We start from the raw sequence: 17,079 nt of genomic DNA on the forward strand, positions 1-17,079 counted from the left end.
ATGCCAAATCTCTTAACAATATTAAACCCATTAAATCTCTCTTTCTTTTTCTCCCTAAGGCTGGCCACAGATGCCTAATTTTTTTTAATCAGCCAGAGGGCTGATCGAAAAAAAAAACAAACAATGGGTTTACCCATTCACATCTGCAAGATGTATGGAAGAATCCATTTTATTGTAACAGCCGAAACGTCAGCGCAATGGGCTGCAGCTGGCTGACCAAGAAAAGTTTTCCAACAGTCAGATTCAATAGGAGTTGATCATTTGTTATATTTTTGTTCAGTGGTAACAGCCATAGATTAAAGTTGTTGTAAAGCTTTTTTTCTTTTATTAAAAAACAAACATGTCAAACATGGTGGCGCCCGTGCGGACTTGCTCCCGAGTCCTGCTGCTGCGTCCATTGACACAGACAGCAGGTTTGGCCCTGCCCCTATGTCACATGATTTGACTGATGGCAACGGGAGCCAATGGCTCCTGCTGCTATCATTCTGTCCGATGAGGAGAGAGACAGCGACGGTAACCGCTGTGCTCATGCACATTGCTGGATCGGGCTCAGGTAAGAAAAAGAGGGGTGGGGAGGGGGCGTTGCAGCACAGAAGGTTTTTTCACCTTAATGCAAATTAAACCTTAGAGCTTCACAACCACTTTAATCTAAAATCGGTCAGCTCCTTCCGAACTGGCCAAATATCAATCCATCTATGGGTAGCTTCAATCTTTTCGAGTCCCATAGCATTTTTTTTATTGTTTTGGCAATGTCTTGGTTCCACACATTGAACCAATTACACCATTTAGCGTTTGTAGTATAATATAATATTTTTTTTTCAACAGACAGTAAACAACTGGTAAAAAAAACAAAAAAAAAAACAAAAATACCTTTTCGTGTAATTTTTCCCAATGTGCCACTTACATCATTTGTATGTCCCCATATATTTATCACAAAATACTGCAAAATCAAAAAAGTCTGCTAATAAAAATGATATCACATTTATGTAATGTGGCAGAATAGTAAAGCTCAAAATGATCATATTCATCTTACTTTAGAAGTACCGTAATTTATTTCCCTTCCAATACTACATTGCAACACATGCAGGGGGAACAAATAGTATACAGAAGTTTTTAGGCTGGATTGAGGAGGACAAAAATTAGTACAATAGCACATTTTTTCACAGGTATATGATCACTAAAAATCTGAATGACATTGCGTTCAATTATATAAGCATTTATTACTTGCAACAAACAAATAAATGCAAGTATTAGCCATACCACCCAACTTCATTGTTGCACCCTGGGGATTTATTTAGAGAAGGAATAGTTTTAATTCTTTTTTGGATATATATATATATATATACAGTACACACACTGTTTATATAAGTATATAGGGGATCTAGATCTGGTCAGTAGATGATCAAAAGCCTTGATTATTTCAACTCATGGGCTTAATGCTGGATCAGGGGGAGGACTGGGCCATGGGGCAGGAAGGCAATTGCCCCTGGGCCACTCTGATTCCCCTTAAAAAGGCTGCACTTCTTCTGCCACAGACATGCCTGGTGAAGAGAAGTAAAAAGTCTCTGCCACTGACCTACTGAGTGTGCCCCCCCCAGCATGGATGGTATAAACTGTGTCTGAGCAGAGGCTGGTTCCATGACCCACTGGAGACTCTTTTCCCCCCAAGCAGCCCGATTGAGCTGTCCCATCTTCCCCCAACTGCCCCCTGCCTGCCAATTTTCAGCTGATAAGAAGAGAGTATCTGGAGCAAGGCTTCAGCTTGGAATGGGAGTCAGGAGGAATATGGGAAGAGGGAGAGTGTGGGGGGGGGGGGCGAGTCGCTGCACCATGGGCCTCTGGTTTGTACTTGCCCCCTGGGCCAAAAGGTGCTAGCAGCTGGACCCCAATTGAAACTGGAAATATGCAGTTCCAGCTCTACTTGCTTGAGGGCTCCAAGAAAACCTTTGTGTCAGTAAACAGCTGCTGGGAGCACTAACAACAGAGGGGCAATGAATGTGAGAGGAGGAGGGCCATGCTTCTGAATCATGTGACCACACCAAAGCGGGTTAAGGAAAGGCATTTACACTGTTGTCATTTATAGATGGCAATGCAACATAGGTAGAAGGAGGGGTGGACAACATTTTTGACAAGATTTATACTTCTACTTTAAATTAAAGTAAATCTATAATGAATGAAATAGGCATTTTCAGGTTGAGGTCAGCAATGGCAACATACATCTGTCTCAGCTTTCAGTACTTTCTGGGTCACTGATCTCGAACAGGCATACAGCAAGCATAGCCGTAACTAATGATCTACATACTAAGTAACTCAGAGATTATTCAATAGAGACAATAGAAGCCCATATATTTCTCTCAATACAGGTTTCCTTTAAACCAGTAAATTAGACAAGGCTCTTACACGTGAAATGTTGCTGTCCTAAGAAGAAATTATAAACACTGTACACTCACATCATTTTTTCACAAGCCAGCAGAAATAGGAATTCACTTAGACATGCGAGTGAGCTCTCCATTCTAGATGTTCACAGTCAATTTTCTCCCATACTGTTCTGCAATAACAAACTAATCTTAGACTGAATTCTCCAAGGCAGTTGAAATCCCAGGTCACTTACTTCTCTTTAGTAGTAGTGTACTTGAAGAAAAAATATATAAGTGCACTCCTACTGTGTCGGTTTGCCTATAATTCATAGTTTTTCATAGCCAAGTAGAATGATATATAGAATATGTAAATATTTGTGTTTTTAAAATACTTCTTGTGGTTTCTATGTGTTTAAAAATTAAAATTAGTAGTATTTAATCTTCATTCATACTATTTAAATGATCATTTCAGTGATTGTTTGATATGCTTCTTCTAATATATGCTAGTGTTGACCCCAAAGTGTAAGTGTATGAAGATGTAAGAACCCTTTCTTATTCAGTTACATATTCATGTTCATATTCACATATATCAGGGCAAAAGAGAAAAAAAACAAAACATATGCAGTACATGTCTGTAATAGACACACATTTCTCCATGCCTTTCTCTTGAAATACCCAATAGGTACAAAAGTAATTTCTCATCATTTAAGTCATGTTGTGGACTGACAACATGTAGGGGTTGATTTAGTAAAACTGGAGAGTGCGGAATCTGGTTCAGCTCTGCATAGCATTAACATCCTGGTACCTTTTATTTAGAAAAAAAGGCTTGTCAAAGGGTGTGGTATGCTTATTTACTGTTTAATTTTTGGGAATGAGTAAAGGTTCTATGTTACCCTCTGTGAGGGAGCTGTATCTGGGGACTGATTTTTTTTTTTTAGAGGGCTTCCAGATTCTGAAAAGCCCCATGTCTACAGATTCCCACAACCACCATGCCAGGGTTGCTCCTGGCAAGGTACCCTTCCATGTGCCTTGGTATGGTTCAGGATTGGGGAGCTGATGCTTGCCTGCCCTGTCCCCTTTCCTACCCATCCAGTTTGCATACTCTGGAAAGAAAATTCCGGGCCTGGCATAGATTTTAAACCATTTATCGAAGAAAATCAAGCTGGCAGGGAAAAGTAATTTACCAGCAATTGAAATGGCATATTTTTCTTTGTAAATGTCACTTTTTATTTAGTACATCTTATACATTGTGAATGTATACTATTTCAAAGGCAGGTTTATGGTATTCTCCAAGAATGTGCACTACTTCAAAGGCAGGTTTATGGTATTCTCCAAACATGTTATTTAAAGTGATTGGGTATTTTTATTTAAGCAATGATTAAATCCCTGCCCCCCACAAAATTGTGATTGGAATTTTTTATTTTTTTACATTGGCACATGTCCCTCAGGTCAATGACCCCTTCCCCCCATTAATTTCATTGTCCTTACCTTTGAAAATGGCAAAAACTGACTTGAAAGATTAGGCTCAGTAGGGTTCAGAATAACGTTCAGAAACTGATTTGAAACATTAGGCTCAGTGGGGCTCAGATTATCATTCAGAAGTTCATCACAGTTCAGTCCACTGAATCCAAGAATGTTCAGCTCATTTTTGTTGGCTATGATGTCTGGATTAGAGAACGTGCAATATATCACACCACAACAAGCTGGTCCCGTGTAACCCTTTTTTAAGGTGTAGGCGCTTGGCTAAGTAGTGACACAGCACAGATCCAAACATAGAGATGTTCCAGAATGACCATTTACTTCCATATCGCCAAAAAACCCCAAAAATGGATGTTTCCAAAGTAGGCAGACTCTCATTCCATCTTCCTTTGAGGGTCTGTGTACTCTTAGGCTCCATGTACATGGGACGTTGTTAAAAGTCCCTTTGAATGCTGGAATTTTTAGGACGTTTAAAACGTCTATTAGGTCGCGTTTGCACCCGCGATTAGCGGGCGTTTGTGTTTAGAACCGTTCCTAGAGGTAAAAAAAATCATTCCCCTTTAAAATGGAAAAACGTGAGCGCTAAACGCGGGTCATCGCGTTCGGTTGCGTTCGGCCGCGTTCGGTCACGTTTTTGCGTTTGAAACGCCGGGAAACACACATTCGAACGCAAATAATTGCTTTCCAAAAAACGTCCCTGAACTCAACTGCCTGCAAATGACTGTAAACGACCCTGTGTACATGGACAGATAAGATAACATGTAGGTGGGTTCAGGGGCTTCTGAAAAAAACGCCAAACTGCTCCTAAACGGCCATTTACAATGTCCCGTGTACATGGAGCCTTAAAACATTGTTTTTTTTTTTCTTCTTTTTTTTGCTTATATGACTTCAGTAAACAATCATTCTTTATTTTTGGAGTACTGACCTTTCCTTCATTTGGACTAGAGAACGGACTAAGCAAAATTACAGGGCTTACACTTATAAATAAATAAGCAAATAAATGTTACCCAATTGCTGAACCTATATAAAAAAGCAGAAATTCAGCACTTTGATGGGGATTTATTGCATTTTTATTGTAAAATGCAATGATTCGCCACTTTAGCCTACTACATAGTTACATAGTTAGTCAGGTTGAAAAAAGACATCTGGCTCAACCAATAAAAAAAAAAAAAAACAGTAATAAAAACCCAACCATACAATCCCATATGGACTTTAATGTTATTCAAAGGGTGGTTGTGCAAGTCAATATCACTGGCAAATATGCGTTCTAAAGCCTAGTACACATGCAACGATTATCGGCCGACCGATCGTCCGTCTTTTGTCCAGAGTGGTATTTTGTTGGTTGGAATGTGCCTAAACTGCACACGAATTTTCTCGCCCGACAAAATTCTACTTCAGAAGTGATGTCATGTGTTGGTTTGCTTTCTTTGTGTTCTTTCTTCTCTGAGTATGCCCAGACTTGCTCAGATTTTTCCCTGTCGAAATCTGTACTGACTGCACGAAAATTGACCGTGTTTTGACAGCGGACAAAAATTTTATAGCCTGCACACCAGATTTTTTTCGGCCGAAAAGTCAGAGTCGGTTGTCGGAAGCATCATACCAACAAGCTGAAAATCGGCGGATCGGTCGTCGGACGAAAATTCCCTGCCGATTTTCGACTTGTGTGTACGAGGCTTAAGTAGTAAAAAGGGTTCTGGGGATAAATGGGTTTCAAATGTGTACAAATAAGGTAAATGCCAGGGTAAAGTTAAGTGCACTCACAAGGAAGCTGCAATTTTTTTTTTTGTTTTTTTGTCTTTTTATGTATTGAGACTTAATGTTCTATTTAAAATGTCTTTTTTTCTAAGCGTGTGTCTGTCTTACATTGAAAATAGCAGAATCAAAATCAGAAGACTTATAAAAAAATCCCACTGTCAAAACAAAATAAACACTTAAAAATATCTCAAGAAAAGGATTATATATCCCATTTTAATCACCATATATTTCTTGTGTTGCCTGCGCGAAATAATGAAATCAGTGTAAGTATTGATTTCCGAATTCATCCACAAAGTACGTGTTTCCCCTATAATTACAAACATCTTAAAGGATTTTCTTCCTTTCATTGATGTAACCAGACCTCCATGGGAGAATTTCTAATCAAAGCTCACTGCTGAACACAGGTTCTTTCAGTGATAAAGTTCAAAATACTCTGAGGGTGAATAATTCTAGAAGGTCAAAAACAACATTGCAGTTTTGTTCATTTTAGGTTTACTATGCAGCAGCAGATACTACTAAAATGTCACTTTGAAAGTAACACCCTAAAATTATAAAATGTTAAATGCAGAAATATTATCTTTTCCACTGCAAATCTATACTGAGCTTATTATCCCTTTCCTCACCCTGCCATTCACGTATCTTTATATAACTTTTTGCCCCTTTTATGGTGGAATATTGGATTACTTGCTGTGCCATATTTGAATGATTGTGGATGGACTGTTGTGGCTATATAGGAAGCAATTTGGTGGGGTGATACCCCCGTTTGAGTGGAGATACACCAAACTGGGTTCATACTATCCTAAGAACTTAGACCATACTGTATAAACACATGGACAATGAGTGGCCTGCTTCTTCTTTTTCATTTTGAGTCAATTCAAATCCTAAGCTGATACTCTTTCTGGCCTTTAAATAAGAGTTGGTGGACAATTCATCTACAAAGCCCTGTGAGGTCTCCTATTAATGTGTCTCTTGATGGGGCTGTTTTGAACTTTTGATCTTCCATCATATTTTCATGACAAGGAGTACGTTAGACTTTTTTTCTACCACGTTAATCATATACTTTTTTGATGGAAGGAAGCTGGACATTTATCTACACTCTTATATGGGATACTATTACGCATATTTTCTAGTCCCACATCACTCAACTTTATTACCATCTAGGGGTGGTGCATTGGGGGCCAGTTGCAGCTGTTGTTGTTTTTAATAATTGGTAATAATTGGCAATTGTGCATTTTGTATTTATATATGCATTTCCTTTATATGATTTTATTTTTTGGGTTATATAATAAAAAGATATATGATATTGATTAACAAGTGGTCCATGTGTGCTGAGTTGTTTGCTATAATAAAGAAAAAATGAATAAACAGGACTTCTAGTGAAGGAGTAGTGCCCTAGCCAGGCTTTTATTTTTTGATTTCCATATGGTATTGAGTTATATCGGCAGTACCTTCTCTTTAATTATGCTAAGTATTGATATTGGTAAGACAGGGGAATTTGAGGTACACTTTTATTAGTTGTAGAGTTAATATTCCTGCATTGTAAGTGATAACATTGAGGGACTTCCCGCAGAGCGTCTGCTTGTTTTGAATCAGTGGCTCAGAAGGTATTTAGGCCAGACAACTAGAATTTTCATAAACAATGTCTGCCTATGTATTTCTCTCTCAGTGCAAGTTTCCAAAGGGTGAACTGCACAGGATTATTTAGAGAACAAATGTGAGTTGGAGAACTATCTAAGCAAAAAAAAAAAAAAAAACAATGCAGCTGTACAACTTGATTACTTGGCAATATCTTGCTGAATAAATAGCCAGATGAGGGTAAGATGGGGGGGGGGGGTTGCTTGGGGCTAGCTAAGCATCAGTATAAGTGTAATTGGTTAACCCTTTAGTTTTTTTAGTACTTTCAGTCACAAACCCAGAACTGTTACTAAGAACTATACAGGCATTGGACGCTGCTCAAAGCAGTGGCCCTGTTTTACTCCAGTGACTCACATTGGGTATAGATGGTCATTAGGAGAACCCATCCTAGCTCTGTGTACACAGGTAGGAAGGAGGAGAATGGAATGCCACACTCCAAGGAACAGCTCAGGTATAAAACAGAGTAAACAACAGACAAAAAGAAAAAAACAGGCACCTCTGAGTGTAGACTGTAGGACAATTTATTAATAGTAAATATGAATAAAACTCACATGATGGTAGTGAGAAACAGGCATGTCACAGGAATAAAATGTATCCTAAGATGTCCACGGGTGTGGGGGCTACATAAGCCTGAGCTGGGGTGATTGTCATCACTTGCTTAGGCTATTATGGCCGGCTGGATGGTGGAGGGATGGAAGAGCTAAAAGCGAGAGCCGGAACTCACGATAAAATGCAGAGTCAACCCAGGTGACGCCACAAGACCGTGACGCGTTTCGGAACAGTGAGAGACACATTTGCACGCTCCTTTCTCAAGCTCAACAATAAAACAGAGTAAAAGGGGCTTCAGCTTGACTCTTCTAATGCCAAAGCTTTTCACCGTATCCACAAGGACTTGGGCTGTTCCTTGGAGTGTGACGTCCCATTCTCCTTCTTTCTTATAACCCAGAACTATTATGCAGATGAGAATTCTGACTTTGTAGAGCTCAGACATGTTCCAGATTATAGATTTAGTAAGTACTGAAACCAATGTGCCATCATAAAAGCCAGGCATCTAGCATTTTAACATGGCTATTTCATGGGAAACAAAGGTTTGCAATGCATCCAGAACAGAATTCTTTAGGGGATCTTCAGTTTGGCAAAATGATTACAATATATGTTACAAACCTGGGGTGGTCCTTTTTTACTTTTTCACTTGATGTTGATGTATGCAGCTATTTAAATGCGGCGTTCTTTTGTTCTGCAATCATGTTAATTAATGCATATTTCTTCTTCACGAGTTTAAACAACTCACAGTACTGTGGTAACAAGGATGATGCTTCCTGCTGCTAGTGGAAGCCTGGGGAGTGCTTCCATGGCACACACAGCCACTGGGATTTTCCTATTAGTAACTTATTAAAAGCCAACAAGACTAACGCCCACACACATCTGTGCACTACTATTATGGAAAAAGTCTAAAATAGCCAGGGATATATATTTGGCTTAGAGTGACAGTAATGTATGTTGTCTAGATTACAATTTCAGTTATTTACTATTTCAACCTCCTTTTGGAAGAAAGTAGGATATGTGTTTTATTAGCATTGTAATGAAGACATTAACTTAAAAAATTGTGTATGTGTGTAGTCTAGATCTATGGGGGATGTGCTAATGTATCAGCTACAGTTGTAGTATAATTATCCAATCTTAGTTACAGGGCATTGATTTGTATCCCAGTTGTCATAAACAAAGATTAGTGTGTATTAATCTGTAGCTTGATGATGCTCTGGTCCATCTGGCTTGGTGTGCCATTAACACATATGGCTAGAATAGAGAAGGGTTGCTTGTTTTAGAACTGGAATTTTGTCTTTTTTGGCTACATTTTTTACATGCACGTATTTGTTTTGTATCTTTTGTAACAATTATGCTGCTCAAGTTTATAAAGTCTCCACAAAAATGAATGCATTTTTACTGGGTTTAGACTGAAGCTTTCAAAACTCCCTTTTCAAAAGCATTAAAGGACTTTGGTTTAATTGTAATGAAAATTAGTTATTTTAGCAGTTTTAAGTGTTTTACAAGGGCAACAGAATGGAACACAGGTGCCCAGTGTACTCCAAATTCAGTGGATGCCTGTACTAGTACCTCAGCCGTTCCTTGAACAACACCTGGGAATCAGAGTAAAGTCAGCGTAGCAACTGGGGAAGAGGGAGTGCTTCTGGTTAAGGCTATCCCACAAGGTCTATGTATGTATATATCCTAAATGTATGACACTCCACATAGGGAAATTTTAAAGTTAAAAAGCCACAGTTTATCTACGGCATGTTACGGCACCTCTTATGAGCTGGCAGCTGCGGGGCAAGTAGACATGCTCAGCCTCACATCCCATCTGTGTTGTGATCCAGTGCCTTTTTATCCCTTGATCGGTTGTTTTTATTGAACAATAAACTGTGGCTTTTTAACTTTGAATTTTCCCTATGTGGAGTGTCATACATTCAGGATAAATACATATATAGACCTTGCTGGATAGCCTCAATCAGAAGCGCTCTCTCTTCCCTAGTTGCTATAATGTGTTTTACAGCCTGTTGGCAGATTGTTGCTAAAAATCCTTGTTTCTCTGGCTGCACTGGGGAATGATGGTTTCAGCCGCAGGCTGTCATCACTGCAGCAGGTCAAAGCCATAGGATGCCAGTAAGTATACATCTGGGATGAGGGAGGGTATCGGGGGGCCAATCAAGCAGGTTTACATGAAAGTTTAATTATTTAAGTAATTTTGTTTTCAGGTTTGTAAAGTAACTAAATAGATCAATTAGTAGCAAGTCACAAACTGGACTTGCAAAATAGGCTATTGTAACATACAAAATCTAATACAAGTATAACATAAAAGAAAAAGTATACTATTTTTTTCCAGTAAGTACAACTTTATTGGCTTGGCTACAGACCAACTTTAAAGCCCATCGCCAGACTTCAGCTAAAATAACTAATTACCACATCTCCCTCTCAACCTGCTAAGTGCCAGCAGCAAGGACATATACAGCAGAGTGGCAGCTGGAGCAGAGTTATGCCGAGTGGGCTGCCGGGCAGGGGGTGCTCATATGCAGTGCACCACCTCCTACTCCTGGTCTCTGCCTAAAGAAGTCAGTTCTGCCTTGCTAGTACTGCAGAGAGGAGTGGGTGAGAAGACCCATCACCCTGATCATAGAAAGCAGGCAGCAATGACCAGTCTCTACAGCAGGAAGTCAGAACATTGTCCGACAGAAAGGACACTTTTTTTGGTGGTATATGGTAGAATACCAGCCTAATTCACAGTGAAGAATGGATTTGTGACAGGTATGCTGTAATATAAATTGGTAACCCTACTTTAAAAAATGCCCAGAGTTCATTTTTAAAGTTAAAATCCAATCAATTGCTGAAAAACTGACATTGGTTACCCATTTGAGTAGAATCAGCATAATTGTTATTGCTGTATAAGATTCTCTTGAGCATAAATTAATTAATACATGCTGTAATCTTACTCATGTACTGAAGCCTTGTATTTTATGTAAACTCTTTCCGTTTTCTTGTGATTCTTAAATATAATTAATATGAGAATGGCCTGAGGGACAGACCTACATTTTTCTGTGTCTATGATTTTGACAGAATGTCATAGCTTATTAAAGCATCAATCGTATGAATTATTACAACGCAATAATGCTACACCAAAATTGTCCTTAGAAGCTATTTTTAATCATTTATTCAAGAGGGGCTTACATATCATGCCATAATGTCTATATATTTAGTACTTTACTGTGTTCAGCTTTTTATGCATAAATGTTGTTCCTAAAGGATTGTTTTGTTATTTTTTAATATCTCTAGAATTTGGCAATTGGCATATTCACAATCACAACATAAGCAATATACAGAAGGAGCAGTCTCTAAAAAACTGATACTTCAGTATTTTGTAGTTGCTGGGGATCAAAGATGGGCCAAACACCCCCCCCCCCCCCGTTTGGTTCGTACCAGAACTTCTGAACAGAGAAATAGTTCTGACCCGAATGGTAAACCCTATCAAAGTCTAAGGGACCCAAACTTAAAAAATTTAAAGTCCCAATTGTGAAGGTTTATATGCAAGTTATTGGCCAAAAAAGGGTATGGGGATCCAAGTATTGGCCTGGGGGACATGTATCAATGCAAAAACATTTTTTTACAAAGATTGTTTTTTCAGGAGCAGTGAATTTAATGGGCATAAAGTGAAACAATAAAAATGAAAAATTCCTTTAAATATAGTGCCTGGGGGGTCCCCTTAATCTGTCTGTAAGGTGGCACATCTGTACCATGGATAAAACCTGCTGCAGCAAAACTGTCATTTCTATAGAAAAGAAAATGAATGAAATGACATTTAAATTGCCAGCAATAACATACCATTGCTGACAATAGAAAAATGTTTAAAAAAAGGGCATGGGGACCCTTTGGGTCTGGAATGGATTTTAAGGGAAATAAAAAACGGTGTGAGGTCCCCCCCAAAACCCATACCAGACCCTTATCCGAGCATGCAGCCAAGCAGGTCAGGAAAGGGGGGGCAAAGGAGCCCCTTCCACCCCAAAGCATCTTGTTCCTATGTTGATAGGGACAATGGCCTCTTCTCCACAACCCTGGGATGTTTGTGATTGTGGGGGTCTGCGGGTGGGGGGCCCCCAGATCCTGCCCCCCCATTCACCAAAAAGAGTGTAAAAATAAAAAAAAAACAGGAGGCAGTTTTTGACAATGCCTTTATTAAAAATAAAAAATCAGTGTCCTCCGATGTAGATCCATCATCAATCACGACGCCCATTGCACCAGACTCCAAAAAAAGAACAACAATAAAACTCTCTGCTGTCAATTAAGGCAAACCGCTGAATGCCTGGCTTGCTGCTTGACAGTTTTTATTTAGGTAAGGGCGGGACCAACTGGCAACGTCATCTGGTGGCACTGCCCCCTCTTCAACCCAGCATGCACCAGTCGGTGATGTCACAAGGGGAGGAAGTGCCACCAGGTGGCTCCACCCCTGCTCATCCCAAACCATTCACCAAACTCTACTGGGGATTTAAAACACCAAAATTGTTTCTTATATGTCTAAATGAAATCTCCAGCAGGTTCAGTTTCAGATTCTGTAGTGCAGCTGCCATGGTCATTGCAAAGGATCCCTTTCCCTTATATTGGAAACTAAATGTTATAGAATCCCTGCTTGATCAGCACTGCAGGGTTTACTCTGCAGTGCTGATCAGTGTATTCTGACTTCTAAGGAAGTCTCCCTGCTGTCAGAATACAATAGCTCAGCAGGGAGGATACCCCCATCCACATTGAATATGTGGATGGGGGAATCAAGTCAGTTTTTTTAATTCAATCCGCTGCCCAAAGTGAAGTCCAAACTCTATTCCTGGTAGTATTTTCAAAATGAGAGATCAGCAATGTCAGTGTGCATATCTTTTTTGGGCATCTGTAAATTTTTTTATTTCCCCATAGACCGAAATCAGACCTTCACTTACCACTTGTTATTATCCTGCACAATTTAATATTTATTACTTAAGTAAAAAAATACGATTGGTGGCTACAGGGAATCAACAGATTATTTTCAATACTAATGATTGATTGTTATATGTTAGCTTAATATGATGAACTGTGGCTTTCACTTCTTGGTAGTAATTCTGTATTTTCCTGTTCATTTCTTGTTAGTAATTTGTATTACTAAAAGTTAATTGTGAGATGTTAAATTACACCTGGGCCCAATCTATGGACTTTCAATTATTTACAAATTCATAACCAGCAAAGTGTTTTTAAATCAAGCCATTCCTGACCACTTTACCTACATATACTGTGCAATATTCATTCTCAAAGATCACGGTAGAGACTCTGAAGTAGGTTTCTTCTAATCTAACAGCCTAATGATGTCAGTGCTGGGGGCTATTGTTTCAGCCTCTAATACTAATATTGGGGGTTATTATGTTTACTGGCATAAATGTTGAGAGTTGTTGTACTCACTGACACCAGTTTTGGGGATGATGGCTGCATTCACTGATACTAATCCTGGGGGTTACTATTACATCTACTAAACCATTGTGGGTGGTTATTATTATGTCCACTGACACTAATGTTGAGGTCTATTGCACTCACTGACAACAATGCTTGGGTTTATTACTTGGTATGCCAACACCAATATTGAAGGTTATTATTGCATTCACTGACATCAATGTTATTGCTCCACTAACACCAATGCATTGTTGGGGGCTATTATTGCTCCACTAACACCAATGCTCGGCATTAATATTGCACTCACTGGCACCAATGCTAGGTGTTATTATTACTGCCAGTGGCACCAATGCTGGGAATTATTTTACTTTATATTTTTCTTCAGTGTGTTTTGCAATAAGCTGAAAAAAATAATGCAGAAGGACTGCATTGAGGTGTGTTGAAGCCCATGGGCTGCCTAATTTGAAACAATGGACCTCAACTCATGAAAATGTCTTAGTTATGTGTGGCCCTCTGGAAGTGTTAAATGCTGCACTTGATGCTCTCTATAATTTTAAAGTGTACCACCACTAGCTTACAGTATATACTGTTTTTTTTTACATTAGAAGGGCTGGCACACTTCCAAGCCTCTGCATGGACAGAAAATTAGAGTAGAGGAGCTAAGATTTCAGTGCTTTGATGTGATCCTTGGAGTTAATTTTTTTTTGTCTGCAGCTACAAAGGTTAATAAAGGGGTTTGTAAAAATCTCATTTACTGCTTGTTAAAAATGTAATCTCCATAGTCTTGTACAAATACACGAACTTATATTTTCCAACCATAACATAAAACTGTCAAATGTGTGCCTATTCATGAATGAGTTTATTGGTTGGAATATTGTTTGGCATCTGCGTATTATATTATATATGAGTCTGTATTACTCCCCCCTCAATAATATGTCTATTGAACTGACTGTGGACAAGTGGGAGTTGATCATGGCATGGAAGAAGTAGTGGAGGTAGAGGGGAAGCTCCTCAGAGCTGGCTCAAGATGTAACAGCTGATCATAAACAATTGGACATTGGACAGTAGAGGCCAAAGCCAGTACTTTCTACAATAAAAATGATCCCCACTCCAACTCTTGCTGCTCACTGGTAGTTATTATAATTGGATTATACAGGATATTTATGGTAAAAAATCTTTTCCACTTGGCATGGAGCTTAGTGGTAGAATATTAGCCCCATGGTAGTTTAAAACAGTCACAGGTTCAACTGGGAATACTCCATTGGCCTTAATGAAAGCCTCTTATGAACTAAAAAACATTGCCTGTGTTTATGTGTTATTTTACTGGAATAGTAATATTGATTATATGTTTTTTTTTTTTTTTTTTTTTTTACAGTATGGCATTAAGAAGAAAGAAGAGAAAGAAGCTGAGGCACAAGCTGCTATGGAAGCTCAATCTGAAGGGAGCTTGACACGTCCAAAAAAGGCCATCCCTGCGGGCTGTGGGGATGAGGACGATGAAGAGGAAGAAAGTATTCTAGACACAGTTATTAAATACCTCCCAGGTCCACTTCAAGATATGTTCAAGAAATAAGACGTAGTAGACTGTGGGACTGTTTAATGCATAAACAGAAAAGCAATGGATTTCCCTTGTTTAGTGGGAGATTTCAGTATTGCCACATGCTACCCCCCCCCCCCCAGTCTATAAACCTTTGCTCACTAATATCCCCTCCACTTTATTTTCTCCTTTCCTTTTGTACATAGTTACATACAGTAGACACCTCTCAAAGGATGTCAAGGTTATGAGCTGCAGTCTACGCAATTTTATTAAAAGCCATAGTACAATTGTGTGTTCAATTTGGTGGTTGTGTACACAATCCACATTATACTTTTCATTGTTACTATCCATTGAGAGTCAGTGGGTCGTTGTTAACATGATACATGGTTTTCCAGCAAGTTTTGGAAAAGGCCAGTATCAACGTTTGCTTCTGGCAAAAAAAAAGGTGAAAACAAAGCAGGCAACCTATCGTTAGGAGGTAAACAAATGTGTGTTTTTCATTTCATGTTCATCCAACAGTAAGAGACAATTCAGAAAATGAACCATGTAAAGCTCCTATGCCTAGGACTAAATAACAAATTGTAACAGCCTTTTGACAAACATGAAAAATTGTACCCTGTTTCTAAATAATCATACTTAGGGTCTATTGTGAAATATTTCCCATTGTGATTATTTGATTAGAACATTTGCTATTAAAATCCTTGCAACTTCATTTACTTTTAAATACTGTTTCTTTTAAGTTCATAATTACTAGAGCTGACTGAGATAGCACAAAGCTCCAAATTATTTTGTACCGTGATTAACATTTCAATAGTCACTAATCCTGTATTTTCCAGATTTGCCTATGTACTGCAGCTTAATACATAAACTATAGTTGTAAGTGCTTTACTGGCAAACAGGAGTTGGAGTAGAATCCAGCTTCCTAAAATGGGAAGGTGGCACACAATGGCTTTATATTATGCTGCTGGATGACATTTATTTTATTTATTTTTTTATTGCATTGAGTAATAATTATCAAGCCTTTTTACTTGAAGGTGTTCTTTGTGTAGAGCATTTAGAATGAAATAGAAAGTGGAATTATGACAAAGTGCTGATTTAGCTGCAGAGTTTTGCAGGCTAATGGTCTTTTGTTATCGATCAATGGAAACAGCTCCTGCTGAAAAGAGATACTGTTACTTTTTCACAATAAACAAATGTTTAGATGGCCAATTTAATAACAGTTTAGCTGGTACTCTGTAAACCAGAATTGTTCCCACTTTTAGTATAGAAAGAATGGCACAGCAGTGGAGTTTTCTCCTTAGGGATTCTGTTGCTGCAGTAATTGGACCCTCCTGTAGTGCCCTGATTGTTTGGTGCTTGTCATTTTTATTTAGCTAAGTAGAGTTCCAACAACACACCAGTAAAAATAATGACGTAAGATAGCCAGCATTGATGTTGGTGTTACTGGTGCTATGGAGCAGAGTAAGTGGTGGTGTCTTCAAGGGACTTCTACTGATGACCAATGCTCAGAGGGTTTTCATTCTGCATTTTTCTGAAAGTGGAAACCATCCTAACATTTGACAGGAGGGCTCTGGGAACAAGCATATAACATGCATTTACTCCCACTAAACAAAATAATTCAATTAGCCATCAACAAAAGCTACAGCAACATTGAAGTCTGCAGAAATCTCATATATATTAACAATAAACTCACTGTAGTGGTCAAGGCACTACCTGCAAACAAGAACTTTCAGGACAGCTGTTATCCGATACAGGTCAAGCTCCTATTCAGTACTGGAGGCTGCTTCTACTTCCTCATTCCAAGAAAATATGCTAATTGCAGGCCTAAGCACATCATCATCATATACACAGTCACATGCCTGCCCAGGGACTATCTTTGTTTAAAGAGACTCTGTCATCATGTATTATGCTGAGAACTAAAAGCAGACAGGCAAACAGTATTTGGTCTTCTTACATAAGCCCTTATTACTGCGGCAATTTGACTATCTTGAGGAAAAATATCAACTGCAATTCTGCTAAAATATCAATACTGCCATGAGCGTCACATCGAGAGGCTTCGTATACCACATGACATTGAAAGCCACTACATAGTAAATAAGGACAATGGGCTTTCTATGCAGTGGCTTTCAATGCAGATCTTAGGAGATATGTTTGCACTTGCATGTGAAACACACTGATGATGTAGGGCAGGTGTAGGCAACCTTGGCACTCCAGCTGTTGTAGGGTAGGGGTAGGCAACCGTGGCACTCCAGTTGTTGTAGGGCAGGGGTAGGCAACCTTGGCACTCCAGCTGTTGTAGGGTAGGGGTAGGCAACCTTGGCACTCCAGTTGTTGTAGGGCAGGGGTAGGCAACCTTGGCAC

General features: G+C 39.0%; 1 protein-coding gene across 2 annotated transcripts in view; it reads left to right on the forward strand.

The window, feature by feature from the left end:
• Positions 1-16,103, forward strand: part of CPLX1 (complexin 1) — a 294,668-nt gene extending 278,565 nt beyond the window's left edge. For both annotated transcript variants that reach the window (XM_082275473.1, XM_082275474.1), the window contains one exon: positions 14,557-16,103. In XM_082275473.1, coding sequence (XP_082131599.1) covers positions 14,557-14,754 — 198 coding nt within the window. In that variant the 3' untranslated portion in view covers positions 14,755-16,103. The remainder of the gene's footprint in view (positions 1-14,556) is intronic.
• Positions 16,104-17,079: the final 976 nt, after the last annotated feature.

Source organism: Pelophylax lessonae (assembly GCF_965119305.1).
Source record: "Pelophylax lessonae genome assembly, chromosome: 1".
Taxonomy (NCBI): Eukaryota; Metazoa; Chordata; class Amphibia; order Anura; family Ranidae; genus Pelophylax; species Pelophylax lessonae.